At 36.2% G+C, this 19935-nt stretch overlaps 1 protein-coding gene across 1 annotated transcript in view; it reads left to right on the top strand.

Annotated features, from left to right (window-relative positions):
• The window catches only part of LOC106870625 (uncharacterized), a 168046-nt gene that overhangs the window by 31351 nt on the left and 116760 nt on the right, over positions 1-19935 (top strand). The window contains exon 2 of the mRNA XM_014916758.3: positions 11434-12913. Within this exon, the coding sequence (XP_014772244.2) occupies positions 11824-12913 (1090 nt within the window). The 5' untranslated portion in view covers positions 11434-11823. The remainder of the gene's footprint in view (positions 1-11433; positions 12914-19935) is intronic.

A 19935-nucleotide genomic window follows, 5' to 3' on the forward strand; every position in this document is an offset into this window, starting at 1 on the left:
CATTCCCTAACAACAGTCTACGAACTGACATATTGTCTCCAACTTCATTCTATAGTTATGTATCGTACGTAGATTCTAAGAGAATAATATTATAGATATGATTTTGTGGTTGTTTTGTGACATTCGGGTAAAAGTAGGCACAAACAAAAGAAACGTAAATTCGTAATAGGTATTAGGCTAAGCACAATGAGAGATAGAAAGAAGAAAGGGAGAGAGAGAGGGAGAGAACAAGGTAGTAAGGAAGTCTCAAGTGAACGAGTAATAGATGAAGAAGAGTAAAATATGTATTATTTAACTGTAGACTGTAAATGATTACTTCGAGTAGTCTGCACTACTATAAAATTATATACGCATCTATGTATAGGTATATAAACACATACATACATACATACATACATACAAACATATATACATACATGCATGCATACATACATACATACATACATACATACATACCTCTCTCTTCTGTCCCTACGTAACCGGTGTTCAGCCAAGCCTAACCTTTCTTTCTTGGTTCGGCTGCTGTCCGTGCAACATCTATATTCTTCCCTGTGCCTGTGAAATCATGTACCCCTCCCATAAGGCTTTACTTTCACACACGCCAGTCTAATTTAATACGTCCTTAGTCGAAAGACACCTGTTGTTATATCCTATTATTTGAATTTGTGTAACATTTTCAGATTTTTTCTGTCCTTGTTTTCGTATACATTCGCTGCTTTCTTCCAAGGAGTCTAATTCTCTTAGCTTAGTTTTTCCTTGGGGCTGGCCAGATTAGAGCAATCTCGAGTATAACCAGCCGAAATTGCAAAGATAATCTGGAACTCAACTGAGGAAAGAAAGCTCCGAATGACCCGTCCTCGTTTTTTTTTGTATCGTCTATCTGGATGTTTTGTTGTCCCCTTTTTTGTATCACCTAACTGTCTGGATGTTTTGCGTTCTTGTCTCATTTTGTATTTTATACATCTATCTATCTATCTATATATATATATATATATATATATATATATATATATATATATATATATATATATATATATATATATATATATATATATATATATTGCAATTAAAAGGGTAAAGGTTTATCAATTTATTAATTTATTAATAAATTAACAATTAATAATTTTTACCAAGTCCTTCGGTATGTAAACACCATTATCGGTGAAGAACTTATTTAAAAGTTCTTATACATTTATAAACATAATTAAGGGATCAGCAACAGTTGCTTCACCAACATACCGAAGTTCAGAAATAGCAGCTAAAATGCTGAGACTCCAACCATCGTCGAATTTTGCTAGCATCGTTGCTAGCATCGTCGAATTTGCAACTGGAATATCATACTGATGAGGAAATGGAGGGTTTATCGCTCCTAAGCCAGAAACGCGTCTATGATTAACTTCGACTGGTTAGTTTTCGTTGTTTTTTCTTCTTGTTTTGCCTTTGTGAGTTACAAGTAATGCTATATGTTGGAGTCTCAGCATTTTAGCTACTATTTCTGAACTTCGGTATGTTGGTGAAGCAACTGTTGCTGATCCTTTAATTATGTTTATATATATATATATATATATATATATATATATATATATATATATATATATATATATATATGAAATTAAATTAGGTATTATTACCATTAATAATAATAATAATAATAATAATAATAATAATAATAATAATAATCATAATAATAATAATAACAACAACAATAAATGCCCGGATGCAGTACCAGGCAATGTCTCTCATGGCTTCTGATCTTAATTGATTGGAAGTATTATCATGTACATTGTTTTGCCTTGGTATAAAAAGATGGGCTACAGCAAATATTCTTCTCAATACCACAGATTTGCTTGTCAGTTGTTTGACCTTATCCAGTTGAGCATGTCCCTTGGTGGCTGACAATATGTGCATCTCTGATCATGATCAGAAGTAGTGAGGGAGCATCATAGCCATGTGTTGAGAAGAATTCTTTGGTGTTTGAATAATTTACCTTTGGAAACATGAGTGTTTTGCTCAACATCCTTAAACGAACCTTATTCAGGGACCTTCGAGCGCGATGGGCTACTCGACCTGAAGAAAATTCTAACTGGGCCCCCACCTGCGAGGTCATGCGCTATTTAGTTTGATATGAAATCACCATACCGCGCACATACGGTTGTGATGCATGTGCCTGGGGTACCCTTATCAGACGGGTAGTCATGATGGGTATAATGGGCTTCGTTTATTTTACCCCAGTGTCACGTTGATGGTATGCACTGCTCTCTCACTCAATAATAATAATAATAATAATAATAATAATAATAATAATAATAATAATAATAATAATAATAAAGTGGCCAGGAATGGCTCACTTTATGTTCGTTTTTTAATGTCGCGGGGGCATTCATATGAAAGAACTCAGAGGGTGAAATGTGATGAATATTTTCAAAAATAGTTGATTTGCAGTAAGTCCGGCTGATGAGCTTCAAGTATTTTCATACAAACAAGTGAAATCAATTGATACCGGAATATCGTTATCTGAAAGAAAAGTATTTAGGAAATTTTAATGAAACCTAACCTACACACATACATACATACATACATACATAATTCGTAGCTAGGTATGTATGTAGCTAACTAGCTAGACAGACAGACAAATAGACAGACAGACAGACAGACAGACAGACAGACAGATAGATATATAAATAGATAGATAGATAGATAGATAGATAGATAGATAGATAGATAGATAGATAGATAGATGGATGGATGGATGGATGGATGGATGGATGGATGGATGGATGGATGGATAGATAGATAGATAGATAGATAGATAGATAGATAGATAGATAGATAGATAGACGTGATGTTCCCGCGATTTTTTCCAACCCAGAAGTGAAGGGAGTTAATAGATTGTTTGATGGTTTGTTGATATTAAAAACATCTCTGGTCACGAAAGGTCAGCACAGCTGACCCTATCGATCTAGTGCGTGTGATAAATAAATATTTAGATTTCAATTATTTACTTAGAGGAAGTACTTCACTGTTTTCTTGTTGCTCATGTAATTATTGCTGCTGTTGGTATTATAGTTACTAATATTTAGTCCCAGTATAACACGTGATCGAACAAGCCTATAACTATAATCAAAGGCCTTCCAACCGTGACCATTCCGCCTTTTTAGTGGTATCTGAGACAACAATACCCAATGTGTCCTTCCTTATTAAAGACAGTAGGGTATGTGATTTGAGAACTGGCTGCTATTCCAGCCTGGTCGTGCGACCACATATTGGCTCTCTTATTGTAGTTTTTGTGGTGGGTTGGTTGAGATAGTAGTAAAGTTAGTTTTTGTGATGTCGGTGTTAGCGGTGGCGGTGGCTACGATCGAGGTGGTAATGGCGCATGTGGCGCTAGTATTTGTAGTAGCTATGGTGATTGTTGTGGTAATTGTTGTGATAGTGATTGTGGTTGTGGTGGTCGTAGTGGTAGTGGTAGTTCTGGTGATGATGTTAGGGTTGCTGTTGTTTATACTGATCGTATTAGTGCTGTTCTTATTTTTCATGGTAGAAGGGGTTGTTGTTGTTGTTTAGTTGTTGTTGCTGAGTTGTTGTTGTTGTTGTTGGTGGTGGTGGTGGTGGTGGTGTTGGTGGTGGTGGTAGTGGTGGTGGTGGTGGTGGTGGTGGTTGTGGTGGTGGTGGTGGTGTTACTACTATTGTTTCTGTTTCTGTTTCTGTTGTCCAATCCCACACTTAGAACACACTTATCTACACACTTATTGTATGAGATAGTCTGATACTTCTTTCTAGCGGTCTCTATTGCTAGAAATGAAAAATGAAAAATCCAGCAGAAGGTTTAATTTGGTTTTCTCAAACAAGAAAAACTTCGACCAAGATCAAAATGTTAACTGAAGAAATGGCAGATGGTTATGTGCAGACACTTCTGAAGTTCTAAGTATTATGCATACAAAATTTCCTGCAACTGTGATGCCGTCTTTCTTCTTTCCACAAGGCCTTAGAGTTAACTCTGTCGCCTACATTGAGGTCTTGGAAATAATTAAGCCCTGGATAGACAGTGTACGCAATGGAAGGCCATATGTGTTTCAGTAAGACTCTGCACTATCACACATGGCTCTAGTAACACAGGAATGGATGGCTGAAAATTTTCATAATCACATAACCCCTAACATTTGGCCTCCTAATTCCCCAGATCTCACTCCATTGGACTGTTACATGTGGAGCGTTGTTGAGAGAGAGAGGTCAATGAACACGCCCATAACACCAAAGATTATTTAAAAGCTGCCATAGTCAGAATAATGTCCAAAATGAACCAGGACCACTTTATTCGAGCATGTAGATGATTTAGTTCTCATATAGAAGTAGTTATTGAAGCTGAAAGTGGCTTTGTTGACTAACATTATAGAAAAGGTTTATTTCTATCCTCATAGCATTTCTTAATAAACTAAGTTATTATCTGTTATTATATATCTGTTTTTTATAAACATAAATCTGTCCTCAAATATCTTACGCACCCTTTTTATACGGTGGTCTTTCTCACAGTTTCCGTCTACCAAATACATTCAGAAAGCATTATTCGACCCAAGATGGCGCACACTAGGCCTGAATTTGAAACCGCCTGATTGTAAAGTGAGCTTCTCAACCATAGAGCTATGTGTGCGCATTCTATCTCACACCATTTCGTATGTCTAGCATGCAAGTGGTTCTGTTTAAAATCTAATATTACGAAAAACATAATCCACATCAAAATGGGTCAGAAAACAGTGATGTAATCCCCATTACGTTATTTTGAAACCGTATATATCTGTCAATATCTACATAGGATATGTGAAACTGCAAAATAGTCATGTATTAAATTTGAAAATCAAAGTATTATGCAATCGTAAATTAACTCAACTTACAAGAAATCAAGAGCTTCATCTGGCATCACATCAAAAGATGTTTTGCATATTCGTCAGTTGATGGTTTTGCAAATTTGCAAATCATGAAACCTCTTTTGAAAAAGTTCCAAAAGACTGAAATACTTTGTAGCATATACACCATTAAGGTACGAGTATCCAGTTGACAGATTTCCAAATCTTTCTTGATTAAAGCAATAGTCTTTTGGGGATTCTACCATAAATGGCCACCACCTATAACTACGTTACTAAAATTTTCATATCTTGAATTGAAATCGCTTATTGCTGATTAGACCTCTACGTATAAACATTTTGTAGCAAGCAAATAATTCCCGTATCGTAAATTTTGCTGTTCTCCCACGTGTAAATATAGCCAAAAACGTGTGGTCTTGGGCTAACGATCGTGAGATCTTTGATTCGATTCCTGGATAAGGTGATTAGTCGTGTCCTTGAGCAAAGCTTTTCATTTCGTGTTATTTCAATCTATTCAACTAAAATGACTACCAACTTAATGCTTGTGTAGCCATCTTTCTCCTCCAATTGTCACATACTGTATGTTGAAATGTTTTTCAAGAGTGGGAGGGCCGAGAAAGTGTCTCTACATAATCACATAATCACTTAAAATAGTTAGCAACGTGGCAAAATTGTTAGCGCACTGGACAAAATGTGCTCTGTCTCTCTTTACGTTCTTAGTTCAAATTCTTCGGAGGTCAACTTTGTCTTACATCCTTTCGGGATTGATAAAATAAGTACCGGTTGAGTACTGGCGTCGATGTGATCGACTATCCGCCCCTCCCCCACAAGAATTTCAAGCTTTGTGCTTGTAGTAGAAATTGGCACCATCATTGTTATTATTATTATTATTATTATTATCATTATTATTATTAAGGCAGCGAGCAGACAGAATCGTTAGCACGCCGGGCAAAATGCTTAGCGGTGTTTCGTCCGTCTTTACGTTCTGAGTTCAAATTCCACCGAGGTCGACTTTGCCTTTCATCGTTTGGAGTCGATAAATTAAGTACCAAATGAAACACTGGGATCGATGCGATCGATTGTTCCCCTCCACACAAAAATCCAGGCTTTGTGCCTATAGTAGAAAGGATTGTCATTATTATTACGGCGTCGAGTTGGTAGAATCGTTAGCATGCCGGGCAAAATGCTTAGCGGTATTTCGTTTGCCGTTACGTTCTGAGTTCAAATTCCGCCGAGGTAGACTTTGCTTTCCATCCTTTCGAGGTCGGTAAATTAAGAACCAGTTGCGTACTGGGGTCGATCTAATCGACTGGCCCCCTCCCCAAAATGTTCGGCATTGTGCCTAGAGTAGAAAAGAATCGTTAGCACGCCGGCGGCGAAATGTTTAACGATATTTTGCTCAAAAAATAGCTGGCATAGTGCCAAAATTAGAAATTGGCATTGAGTCGTTAGTGTCGACTTGCCTATCTGCGCTCAATATTGCTGGCCTTGTGCCTAAATTATCTTATGCATAAATTATTAAGAGCGCCAAACAAGATAAACCCTTAGATCGTTGAAAAACATGGATGTTTTTTAAAACGGGGGCCACATTTTTCATTAACGAAACACTTTGAAACTTGGAACACTGGTAGAATGTGTCATATAAAACATCTTTTTCTCTTAGTCTTCTTTAAAAAAAAAGAAATCCATAAATTATTCCATGTTAAAGTTGTCGTATTTCTGTAATTTCAACCAATCACTGACGTCCATTCAGCCGATATACATTAAGTGCCGACTACATAAACAAACGATTCTGAAACAATTAACCCTAACCCTAACCCTAACCCTAGGGTTAGGGTTAGGGTTAGGGTTAGGGTTAAAGCAAATTTAAAATGAAAAAAGCAAATAAAACGAAGGTATGGAGATTAAATAAGCTTTACATCGCTTAATCAGCCAAAGGAGTAAATCTAAACAACTGAATACTTGTCAGTGATTGGTTGAAATTATTGAAATAAGACAATTTTTTACATGAAATAAATTCGAATACAAAAATATTTTTCTGTTCTATAACACAAAATAGATAAGTATACGAAGTTTGAAAGTCTTTCGGTACCAAAAACACTACGTAAAACATTAATGAAAAATGTGGCCCCCGTTTTAAAAAAAGATCCAAAAACATTGCTCTGTAGTATTTCTTGCGGCTCTCTACGTTCTGAGTTCAAATTTCGCCGAGGTCACCTTTGCCTTTCATCATGCATGGGTCTGTAAAATAAACTAGCAGTCAAGTATTGGGATCATGGCATCGACTGACTTCCCCTTCCCCTAGAAATTGTTGGCTATGTACTTAAATCAGAAACCGCTGCTGCTGCTACTTTCGTTGTTATTGATGTTGCTTAGTATTAGTAGGAGGAAGAAAACGCCTACGGCCTTTTGAAGGCTGTTCCCAGCCTGTTGAGACCAGTCAGGCGATTGATACTCAATTTGAACTACTTGTTGCGTTTCGGCTAGACACAAGCACACGCCCTATATTTAGCATTCCGAAAGCTTGTCACCAAGGCTGCATCTATTTACGAACATCGTACAGACATTTCTTGAAGCACATCACTACTATTGTTCTGCTAACGCGATTGTTCCTTCTTATTAACCTATTCAACCGAAAACAATACGTCTGTGTTCTGTGACACTTAGTCTTCGTTAGTGGGGCATGAGGAAAATCACATCTCATTCACTACAATTGAACTCTGTTGGTCGTCGCATTTCTTGTTTGCTTTCTTTTTCTCGTTAAATGAGTTAAAGATTTACGGGTTTAAAGGTTTGATGGTTTGGTAGTTTAAAGTTTTATTAATTTAAAGGTATAATGGTTTACTGTGTTTCGTGGTTTGAAGATGTACAGTCTTCAATGGTTTGATGATTTAAATTTAATAGTTTTATGTTGTAATGGCGTGACAAAATTTTATGTTCGGAATATTTGTGTGTGTGTGTGTGTGTGTGTGTGTGTGTGTGTGTGTGTGTGTGTGTGTGTGTGTGTTTGGCAATGCAAAAAGGAGACAGTTGTATATGTGAAAATAAAATTTACTTGAGGGCCATTTTCCTTGGAAAACTGGAAAAGTTAGGGAAGCAATGGAGAAAAGTTGAGGCAACAAGATCAGCAGGACGTATTTTCCAGAGTACCAACAGTCACAGTACCAGAAATAGCGAGGGAAGTCATCTTGTCTCCGATCCTAGAAACAAATAAGCAGGTGCTCAGTCTCCCGACAATAGCAACCAGCAGTACGATCACATCGGCTTGCGATGGGCAGGAGAAGATGCAGGGAGATCAAACAGAACAACTTATCACTGAAACTTTAAGAGGTAACAAAAAATAAACAACCTTATAAACGAAAAGTGGACTCCGAGGAAATGTATTGTAAAAGTATGAGGAGACTGAACTGTCACAAAAAAATTTTGTAGTTCACAATAGTGAAATAGGAAATTGAAGTTATATATACCAAAGTATCTTGCGAATTTGAAAATAAAATCTTTTCGAAAGACACCTTTAGACATACAACCGATAGAGTGCTCACCGCTTTAATAACTCTCTGTTTATGAGTATATAAAAGAAAAAGAACCCGAACATGCTGGGATATTCCTAATCCACCCTATCAATGAAACGCTAGTGAGTAACTTTCGGTGTACCAGAACATAGAACAAGAAATGACGAAAGGGCTGAGTAGCAGTGTACCCCGGCACATCATTTGAACTCTTGCAGTTACCTGATCGATAAAATAAAGTAACAGTCAAGTATTGGGGTTAATTTAATTGACTAACACCCTTCTCCAGACATTCCTGTTTCGAAAATTAAGAGTAGACAAATCTTCAAAATTTCCACACCAAAAATAACTTAGATCAAAAGTGTTTCAAATTGGTCAGATAACTATACGCAGTCAAATAATGTTGCTATATCAAAATAATGTTTCTCACTTCATCTCAGCCTTTTGGATACAGTTTCCAGTTTGAGTGTGGTGACGTCTAGCGCTATTTCAGTCAACTGTGAAATACTTTTCGAAATTAGTTTGCGGTGGACCTATCATGAATGACCGTTATCTTCAGTGACATTATAAGTCTTCAGCCCTTTTTAAATAATATAACGCCATCGAAAATATGCTTACCTTCTAATGTAATGCTTCTTGGTCTTCAGAAATTATGACAAGCGGAATAATTCACCTAATTGAATAGATGATATCACATATACCAGTAAATGTTCACAAATTGTCATTTCAAAGCGATTACTGCGAAACGAAACTTTGAGCCATCGACTTTAAAGCTAGCTTCAAAATGTAAACTTTCAAAGATGTTTGACTGTCTGACCGACTTGATTAGCACCATTTTAAAGTTAGTGATCATTTCAAATTCTTTAATTCCTCCATGTTATATTGCATGAGATAGCAGTCAACTCGCATACAATGATATATATGCATATTTCTGACTACCCATGATAATCATCGAATGTTTTTCTAAAGCCAACACTTCTAATCAAAGAGACCAGCTCCTTTCACAGAAATTGGAATAGAATGTACCTCAAAATAATCACATAATTTTAAAGATAAATAAAAGGTAGCATATCAAACACTATCAAAGCAATATTTTCTATTCTTGTCGACCATTTCACCACAGGTTTCTTCTGCACTATATCTTGAGGATACAATTGTTATATAAAACATTTAATACCTGGCTAGTGTATTTTAACTAATATTGTTTATGCTGTTGTAAAATGAGATATATAGCACAGAGAAATGCATTATAGCTCGCCGACAAATAGCCCAGCAGGTCTATGAAATGAGATTAAGTTTGTGCTTGATTTATTGACGTCGTTTGTGAAACGCCCGATGTGACTCAAATTAAAATATATCAACAAACATTTTTCACTACATGACATGCATACTTTGCCGCCTAACCCTATTAAACAGCATCCATATTTCTCACCTTAAACACAAGTCTTAGTTCTTACTGTGCAGTCTTTTTCTGAAGTGACATTTCTGAAGTGACATTTCTGAAGTGACTGGAAGTAGAAGGAATAAATGGAAAGTGCTTTCTGGGACAGGAGAGTGTGAAAATGGTCGATATGTGCGTGTGTATGTGCGTGTGTGCGTGTGTGTGCGTGTGTGTGTGTGTGTGTGTGTGTGTGTGTGTGTGTGTGTGTGTGTGTGTGTGTGTGCGTAGATGGAAGGGTCAATAGTGAGTCAGAGGCAGTCTGAAGGGTGTGTAAATGGGTAGGTGTGGTGGTGTGAATGGATGGGTGTGGTTATGTGTGTGTGTGTGTTGGCATGTGTGAATAGACGGAGCGGGTATGTGTATATGTGTGTGTGCACATATATATATATATGCGTGTGTGTGTGTGTGTATATATGTACATACATACATACATACATACATACATACATACATACATACATACACACGTACACCCTCACATTCTGAGGTTCTTGTTTTTGCAATTTGCGTTTCATGCAACTATAATCTTCAGGTGAGAACTTTCTTTCCTAAAACATTTCTATTCATTGTATATGCATTGCTAGGGATCTGCGTTTATCATTATTATTATTATTATTATTATTGGTTGATTTATAATGTTATTTTGTTGTCTTGGGGCATATTGTTTAGGTTCACCGTCGTCGTAAAATTTCTTAATTTGTTATTTGTACTACATGTCGACCAGTAGTACTATTTGTACTACTGGTCGATTTCGCTGTTATTTATCTATGAACCGTTCTGTTGTTTGAGATTTTCTGTATATTAAATTGTAGTTCAATATTTGCTCTTTTCTATAACCTGCTTTTCCTGCTTCTGCTTGGTTGTTTTATAATCTGCTCACTTAGGTTATTTTGCAATTTGACGACAAATATTCCGTTTAGAGGTATTCAAAACTTAAATAAAAGAAAGAAAGAAAGAGAGAAAGAGCCTGCATGGGAAGTAACTCAAACAAAATCGGCCAATCAAGATTCTGGAAAATATAGACGTTGTAGTAAAGTTTGGATCTTGACTTTGTGACCAACAGATGGAAGCAACGACCATGCTTCAATCTTGTTAGATTTTTTCAGCGAAGCATATTCACCTCAGTTGGTTAGGCTTGTAGAAATAGGCAGTCGTGTACATGAACATCTGTATGTGTTTTGTACATATGCAAACAAATATTATCCTCTGATCTAGAAAGTCTGTGCAATCAAATTTATATATAGAGAGAGACTTAGAAATATTAATAACTCTCTCTCTCTCTCTATATATATATATAAGTTTTTAAAAAAAACAAGAACAAAAAAACAACAAAGTGAGGACGTGATACGGATAGTGTTATTGGACGCTCAGGAAAGGAAAGAGAGAGCGTATGACGTTTCGGGCGTAGCCCTTCGTCGGAAAGATGGAAAGTTCGGAGAATGGAAGAACGGAGAAAGAGGAAAATGGTACCGATGCCCACGAGGTTACATTGTGAAAAGACCGGAAGAGGAGGTGGTGGGGGGAAAAGTTCTTTCTAAAAGTTTGTACATGTAATTTAAAAACTCCGTATGTATTTCAATAATACTTATCTTTATTTTAATATTTTATGTATTTGTGTTTCTAGGTACAACTCTTTGGAATTTAGCAGCTGCCAAAACCAGAAGTTGAACTGTGTTAACAATGTTTTCTCTTGAGTCAAGTGAGTAGGAGTAAGGAGAACTCTCACTAAGCATCTTTCATTCCTACAACGACATCGATCTACTACATATTTATCTGGTCTTGAAAAATTCGCATTTACCCTGTGACCTTAGGGGATATAGTCTTACATGTGTACTTGCCATCTACAGAGCTAGCAACAATTCTAAAGCAGCAGATACATTTCTTTGTAAATAATTAAATTAAAAAGCAATTTTAAGAAATAATCATCAAAATTTTGCCGAAGGATCTCGGTCATGAGATTTTGGACAATTGAGTTTGTTATATGTAATTATAGTTTACTCATAATTAATTCACTATGAATACGGAACAATGTTTCCGCGATTTAAAAACGGGGATTATTTCAACCAGTAAAAATACCAGTCATTATTCGTCACTAGTATGCAATAGGGAGAAAACATGCTTCTCGGAGGAAATATTTCGAAGAGCAAAAGCGTCTCGTTCCATTCGAATATCCCGCAATTCATTTCTTTTGAGTCTGCTAGTTTTCTTCTGTCTATTAAAATACACTTCAGGAACTGAGTGTTCTTTTATGGATGGGAAATGTACTTATAACATACGCCTGGCTCCACCTCAGGCTATAACAGATAGATCTAGTGGAGGTGGAGATCAATGTAAACGCAACCCACCAGCAAATTTCAGGCAATTCAGCGGCACAGAAGAAAGTCAGAACGATTACGCAGAAAAAATGACACACATTGTGAAGGATTTCGATGTCATTAAAGACGATCATGAAAATCGTATCAGAGAGCTAGAAAACTATATAAGGAAGTCTCTGTCTAGAGGTGGAGAACCTGATGTGTTGAAAGTGGCGACCGATATAAAAGCGAAGATAAAACAAGGCTCTTCTGAATCAGGTAGTTACGGTGAAAATGGTGTCACATTTGATACTACTGAAGGCAATTTAATTAAAAAACTTCATGATCAGTTTGCAGCAATACGGAAACTCAATCGAGAAAAATCGCAGTCATTGCGTGTGATGAACTACAAGTTGAACGAGACACGCCAAAAATTAGCTGATACACAAAATAACCTCCTGTTGACCAGAGATCAATTATTGCAAAACGAAGAAGCTCTAAGTAGGTTGCAAGATGATAAGTATATTTTACAAAACCAACTGAAAGACAGGAGCGAAAGACTGGATCGAGCGGAAAAACGAGCAGATGCATTAGAAAAAAAGACTAAAGAGACGGATGAGAAACTGTTGACACTTATTCGATCAGAGAATATTCTGAAAGAAGAAATGTATACAGCTCAATATAAACTGAACGAAACTTCGCAGTTATTAGCAGATGCTCGAAATCAGTATCGCCAATTAGATGTGGATTTTGTACGTCTCATTTCCGAAATCAGCAGGAGGGAGAAAGAACTGAAGTTGTGTTATAAAGGTAAGAGACTCAGATATTTTACAACCGTTTGCTACAGCTTATCACACCTCCGAACCCGCGTACTTTTACGGCTTAATAATTCTAGTGTTTATTAGCATCAGCTGTTCTCAATGAACACCAACGTTGTTAATGTTACTCGGCGCCATCCTATCGACATGTGGTGAATAGATGTTACAAGATAAATTGATTGCAGATATTTTTATAACAAATAAAAGTAAAACAAGAGTAAAGAGAGTGTGTGTGTGTGTAAGACAGAGAGAGAGATGGAGGAAGGAGCACATAAAACGTTTATATATACGTGTGTGAGTATGTGTGTGTGCGTGTGTGTGTGTGTGTGTGTGTGTGTGTGTATGTGTGTGTGTGTGTGTGTGTGTCTGTCTGTCTGTCTGTCTGTCTGTCTGTCTGTGTCTGTGTCTGTGTTTTCTCTACAATGTAGCTTTGTTTACTTACAGAAAAAATATGAATGTTGATATAGGTCAGATGTTAACCATCGAATCATTTTGTCAAGTAAACGATTTTAACCCACCGTACTGTTATAACACGAAAGTTAAGTCGTTTACTCTCTCTCTCTCTCTTTCATATATATATATGTGTGTGTGTGTGTGTGTGTGTGTGTGCGTGTGTGTGTGTGTGTGTGTGTGTGTGTGTGTGTGTGTGTCTGTGTGTGTGTGTGTGTCTGTGTGTGTGTGTGTGTGTGTGAATGTTTACATGAAAGTGGTTGATAGTGCTGGTAAACCGAAAGTTTAATGTAACTCTCATGCTTTTCCTTCTAAAAATTAATATAAAATATGTACTCTACTAAAAAGTATTGAGTCACCGTTCAGAGTTAAATTGTTTTCATGTATAACGTCATATAAAAGCAATCAATATTATATATATATATATATTCTATCGAATTGAAGAGATTGAAAGTTGGCAGCCAAACTGAAAAGATCCTCTGTGTGTGTGTGTGTGTGTGTGTGTGTGTGTGTGTGTGTGTGTGTGTGTGTGTGTGTGTGTGTTTGTGTGTGTGTGTGTGTGTGTACGTGTGCATGTGTGTGTGTGTGGGTGTGTGTGTGTGTGTATGCATGTATGTATATAAAAAATGGAACAAAAGTGCAATAGGGGACAGTAAACATCCGGACAGATAGACGATACAAAGACGGAAAGGAAAAACAACAATTAGAGGGACAGGAAAAAAAGGACGGGTTATTCGTGGCCTTCTTTCGTCAGTCAAGTTACCAGATATCCTTACAGTTTCGAGGAATTACACTTGAGACTGTTCGATCTGGTTGCCCCCCAAAAAGTACACTTCAGACTGTTCGATCTGGTTGCCCCCCAAAAAGTACACTTCAGACTGTCTGATCTGGTTGTCCCCCAAAAGGTCTAAGCTAAGAGCATTAGCATTTTTGTAAGAAAGCTAGCGAATGTGTACAAGACAAAAAGCGGAGAACATGTTACACAATTACAAATACAAACAAGTGTCTTTCGACTGATGACGAATCAATTTGAGCTGGCGTGCAAAAAGTGAAAGCCTTCAGGCAGGAACATAGGAGATGGACATAAGATGTGTTGGCGGTCGGCAGTCAGGCCAAGAAAGATGGAAGAGCGTCGTAGAAAATGAAATAGAGTATATTTTAGATTAAAAAAGAACTTTGTTTACCTTAAATTTGAAAAATAATAGTATTAAAAGAACCGCATTATTTATGGGATGACACGATGTGTGTGTGTGTGTGTGTGTGTGTGGAAAGATGGGACTACTGAAGACATACATATACATGTATGTGTGTGTGCATTATTGCATGTATATGTTTTTTTTTATATATACAAACAGCCATATAGTTATGTTCGTCTAAAAGTGACCCAATGGTTATTTATAGAATTTTCTCTAAAACGCAACAGTTTAGTTGGTGTTGTAAAGAAACAGCTCTTGCAACAACTTTTCTTAACCTACTACTACTACTACTACTACTACTACTACTACTACTACTACTACTACTACTACTACTACTTCTTCTTCTTCTTCTTCTTCTTCTTCTTCTTCTTCTTCTTCTTCTTCTTCTTCTAATAATAATAATAATAATAATAATAATAATAATAATAATAATAATTTCTCTTCACAATTTATTAAATCATTATTATTTGTGAACAGAAATAAGCAGTTCAAGGAGAACCGATTGTTCAAAACAACCCGAAGCAATTCTTCCGAACGTTAGAAGGAGACAAGGGGAAAATGTTGCTCCTGATGCAAATCAAGCCAAGGAGCTCTGGAGTGGATTACGGAGAAACAATGTGGTGCATAAAAGGGATGCAATGTGGATAGGAATTATTAGGACAGAATTACAAGGAGGACAGAAACAAAGGAATAGTATCATAAGCACGGGTGACGTGAAAGAACAAGTGGTTAAAGTGCCAAACTGGAAAACCCCTGGACCAGATGGGATTCATGGCTTATGGTGGAAGAGATGCCACGCGGTGCATGAAAGACTAAGACTAGCAGCCCAATTGAATGAGTGTGTCCAGAAAGGTAAAGTCCCCACGTAGATGGTGACTGGGAGGACAACACTTATAAAGAAAGATAGAAGAGGGAATTTTGTGGGGAACTGCCGTCCCATAGCATTCCTAAACATAATATTGAAGATGCTCACTGGAATATGCGCAGCAAAGACATATACTTTCCTGGACCAAGAAGGAATAATAATAATGATAATAATAATAATAATAACCCTAACACCTACATGAACTTCTAACTTGTTGTCTCTTGAGGTCTCTGGGTGAGACTTGAATCCAACTTGTACAAATGCAAAGCAAAAGTCAAACATAAAATAATAATAATAATAATAATAATAATAATAATAATAATAATAATAATAATAATAATAATAATAATAATAATAATAATAATAATAATAATAATAATAATAATGCCACACAACTACTACTACCAACACCATCACCACCATCACCACTTCTACTACTGCCACCACTAACACCATAGCTGCTACTACTACTAATGTACTACCGCCAATGGCACTATCATCACACCTGCCAACACTTCCATCACCACAACTTCCAGCACCAACACTAACGCCCCTAATGTCATCAACAACACTTTCGCTACAACTGCCAGCGGCTCTTTCCCCTCCACCACACCTGCCAACGTCACTACCACACTAATCATCCGCCATAACTTCCACCATAACCACCAATATCACCATCACCATCATCATCATTGTTGTCAGTATATCAGTGCCAAGTTCACCATCTGTCCTCATCATTTCTTACTGCTAATGTATTGAAAGTAAACAATTAGAATCCTTTACAAGTGATAATGTCTTGCATTTTAATGTTTAAATATAAAGATGATACACGGTCTCACTTCGCAGCTTTTTACGGCTGACCGCCAAAATCTACCAAATGCATATAGAAAACTCGGTGCAAACATACATAGAATAATGAGCCAAAATGTTTAATTAATTAGTAAGGAGAAAAACAAAATTAATGGTTAATTCTGGCCAAGAAAGACAAGGGAGACAAGTTCAGAATTTAAATTAAAAAGTATTTGAAATACAATGCAATAGGCAATGGCTCTGCTCTTACTGTGACAACTTCTACTAAATACATACAACTCCTTCACTTAATACAACCCCAGCCAAAAAAGGAGCTTCCGTTTAATCGTTAACTGCTAGACATAGCAGCCAAATCTACCCCCAAATTATTCACTACCATCTTTAAAGTAAAAGAAAAGAAAATATTCGATAATATAGTCTTAGATATTCCTTGAAGACGGAATGGTTGTTCCAGAACTAATCTGGAGTTAAGCAACAACGAAAGAACTACCCCAAGGAAGCTCGAGCCATTGAAAGTACCTCTAAATGTCGATACCTCTAGATACAGCAGTCGAATTTCACTCAAATAACATGGCGCTCTCATAAAAACAGATAAACAAGCTGCATGAGGCATTTCTAAATACATAAAACAAAAGCAATACAATACATAAACAAGAAAAAACAGTCCGGATACAAAAAACGAATGATGCGAGAGGAACGCGTTTTTTATTAATTAATATTCTGCTCGGTCGTAGCTGATGTGTAGCTAAAAACAGCAACGACGACGACAATAAACAACAACGTCACAGCTGAGTAAGTCGAGACGACATGAGTCTGCCACCCGCCGAACGCTTGTCTGCAGTTATTTTAATGGCAGTATGTAGGTGGGGGCAGAGTGACCAGCACTATAATATTTCACTACTATTTTCGCTAGTTTCGTAGTGATGAATTCAAAACATCTTATGAACAAATCCGTCACAGTAAGTACGATTGTCGCAGCCAGGTCAGTCGAGAATCTACCAGCCAAATAGTTTTAAAACCGCCAGTAAATATTCTACCGACAGTACTGGGTTTTGTCCCATAAAGACAAGACGCTGCAACCTCAAATGTCTTATGCCAACTAGTAAGATATGGATACCCCAGAGCTGGATTAACTTTTCTTTATAAGAGGCAGCCACAGTGACGCCGAGAAAGATTGAGGAGCATTTCCATAGCTAGCAACTCTAAAAGCAATTTCTCGTTTGAATATCGCTTGGTTATGAATAACGTTTGAATAACGCTAAGTCATGAGTTCAAATTTAATACAAATGCTTTGTGGTGTGTTTGAGCAGGACATTTCATTCAAGATTGCTTCAGTTAACATAGCTGTGGAAACAGATACCATATAATATTGGGACATAACCTACGAGACACCAATGATCTGCTCAGGGGATGATTTCTCTCTCATATCCTTCATGATTTGAACAACCAAACCCAAATACTGGCCTACAGGATTATAGTGACTATAATCTTGTGGGATTGCTTTTGTTTTTAATTTAATATCGTCGAAAGAGACGGGGCCCATCTACCTAATGTGATAATATGACTTGATATTGTCAGAATGTGGGAAATGAGCTGTTATGTGGTCGGTCGACCAGCAAATTGAAAAGAAATTACACATTCGACAATGCAGTCCTATTCTTTTATTCCTTTACTTGTTTCAATACTAAATTTGGTTTTGTATCTTTTGCCGAACCGTCAAGTTACAGGGACATAAACAAATCCTACCACACACACACACACACACACACACACACACACACACATCTGTATACGACGGAATTCTACACAGTTTCCTTCTACCAAATTCATTCACTGGGCATTGCTGGGCCAGAGGCTCTGTAGTAGAAGATACTTTCCCAACACAGCACGCAGCTGGATCGAAACCCAAAACCACATCGTTGCAAGGGCAAACTTCTTAACCACAAAACCATACTTGCACCTATATATACAAAATATACAAAATAATACAAAATAACAAGATGCTAACATTTTGAACGACTTTGATCATAGGCCTTCTCAATCAGGACTTACCAACAACAACAACAATAACAACGACGATCCTAGATATAAGAGATAAAGACGAAGTATTCTCTGGAGCCCCTATGACCTTATAAGATACGAGACTTAAGACTTAACATTGATACGTTGTTGTCTCTAGGATCTAGCCTTGTTTATAGATTATCGTTTCAATCAGTAATTACCCCATCTGCCATCATCCATTCTACATCCGTTGTTTATTTATAAAATCCTGTTCTAGTCGTTAAAAACATCTTTTTAGATATGTTTGGTAGTCCTGAGTTTTGGTATTATTTTGTTGTTTATTGTTCTCATATGTTAATAATCAGAAAAATGCCTTGAAACGGAAAGTTTATATATATATATATATATATATATATATATATATATATATATATATATATATATATATATATATATATATATATATATATATGTATGTATGTATGTATGCATATATATGTATGTATACATGTATGTATGTGTGTATGTATGTATGTATGTATGTGTGTATATACATATATAAGTGCATGCTCGCGTGTGTTTATATGTATAGGCACACATATATATGTATATGTATGTATATATATGTATGCATGCATACTCACACACATACACACACACACACACACACATATATATATATATATATATATATATATATATATATATATATATATATATATATATATATATATATATATATATATATATATATATATATATATACATATATATATATACGTATATAAACCTGTATGTATTGTTATATACATATAGGTGTGTGTGTGATGTGAGTGTAAAACGTATGTGTGTGGGTATTTTTCTAAACTACACACTTGAGATTTAGAAAAAATTGTTATTTACTATCATATGACACCTCGTATATTCAGAAATATGTTATAATTGTTGATGTGAGGGTATATAGGTTGGGGTGGATGAGTGACTGAGCTGAGTATCTTTCAAGTGTGTGTGTCCGTGTCTACGTGTTTCCCAAGAAGTAGACGAAACAAAACTACCGTATTTATACGTATATATGCAGACCACGTGTAAAATAGACAACTCCACCACTTTCGTTCCAACAGTACTTACCACCGATTTAAAACGCCGCTAAAGTAGCTTATATGTAACAATTTACAGAAAAATCTGACCTCAAATTCTTAGAAGACCTTGATGTGTCTGATTCTGACTTGGTACTGTAAAACTTGCGCTAAACATGTTTTCCAGAATTGAATGTTACGAGTTAAATATGCATAAATGTAATAGATATATATCTAAAAAAAAAAAAGAATAGAGAAGTTATACACAATGGCAGGTATACGCAAACTCATACACACTCACATACACACATATGAACACACACACACACACACACACACACACACACACACATATATATATATATATATATATATATATATATATATATATATATATATATATATATATACATATACATATATACTTACCTCTATTCAAACACACATGTATGTATGTGCCATAAATGGCAAAACGTATTAATAATTATTCAGTGAAAAAAAATCAATACGCTAATGGCTAAGTCAGGATTGTGGTTATGTAAAATATGTATCTCTACTTCTCTCACTCCTTCCCTCCCATCTCTCTCGTTTTCACTCTCTCTCTCTTTCTTTCTCT

This window comes from Octopus bimaculoides, chromosome 2 (assembly GCF_046866305.1).
Source record: "Octopus bimaculoides isolate indiv1 chromosome 2, ASM4686630v1, whole genome shotgun sequence".
Classification (NCBI taxonomy): domain Eukaryota; kingdom Metazoa; phylum Mollusca; class Cephalopoda; order Octopoda; family Octopodidae; genus Octopus; species Octopus bimaculoides.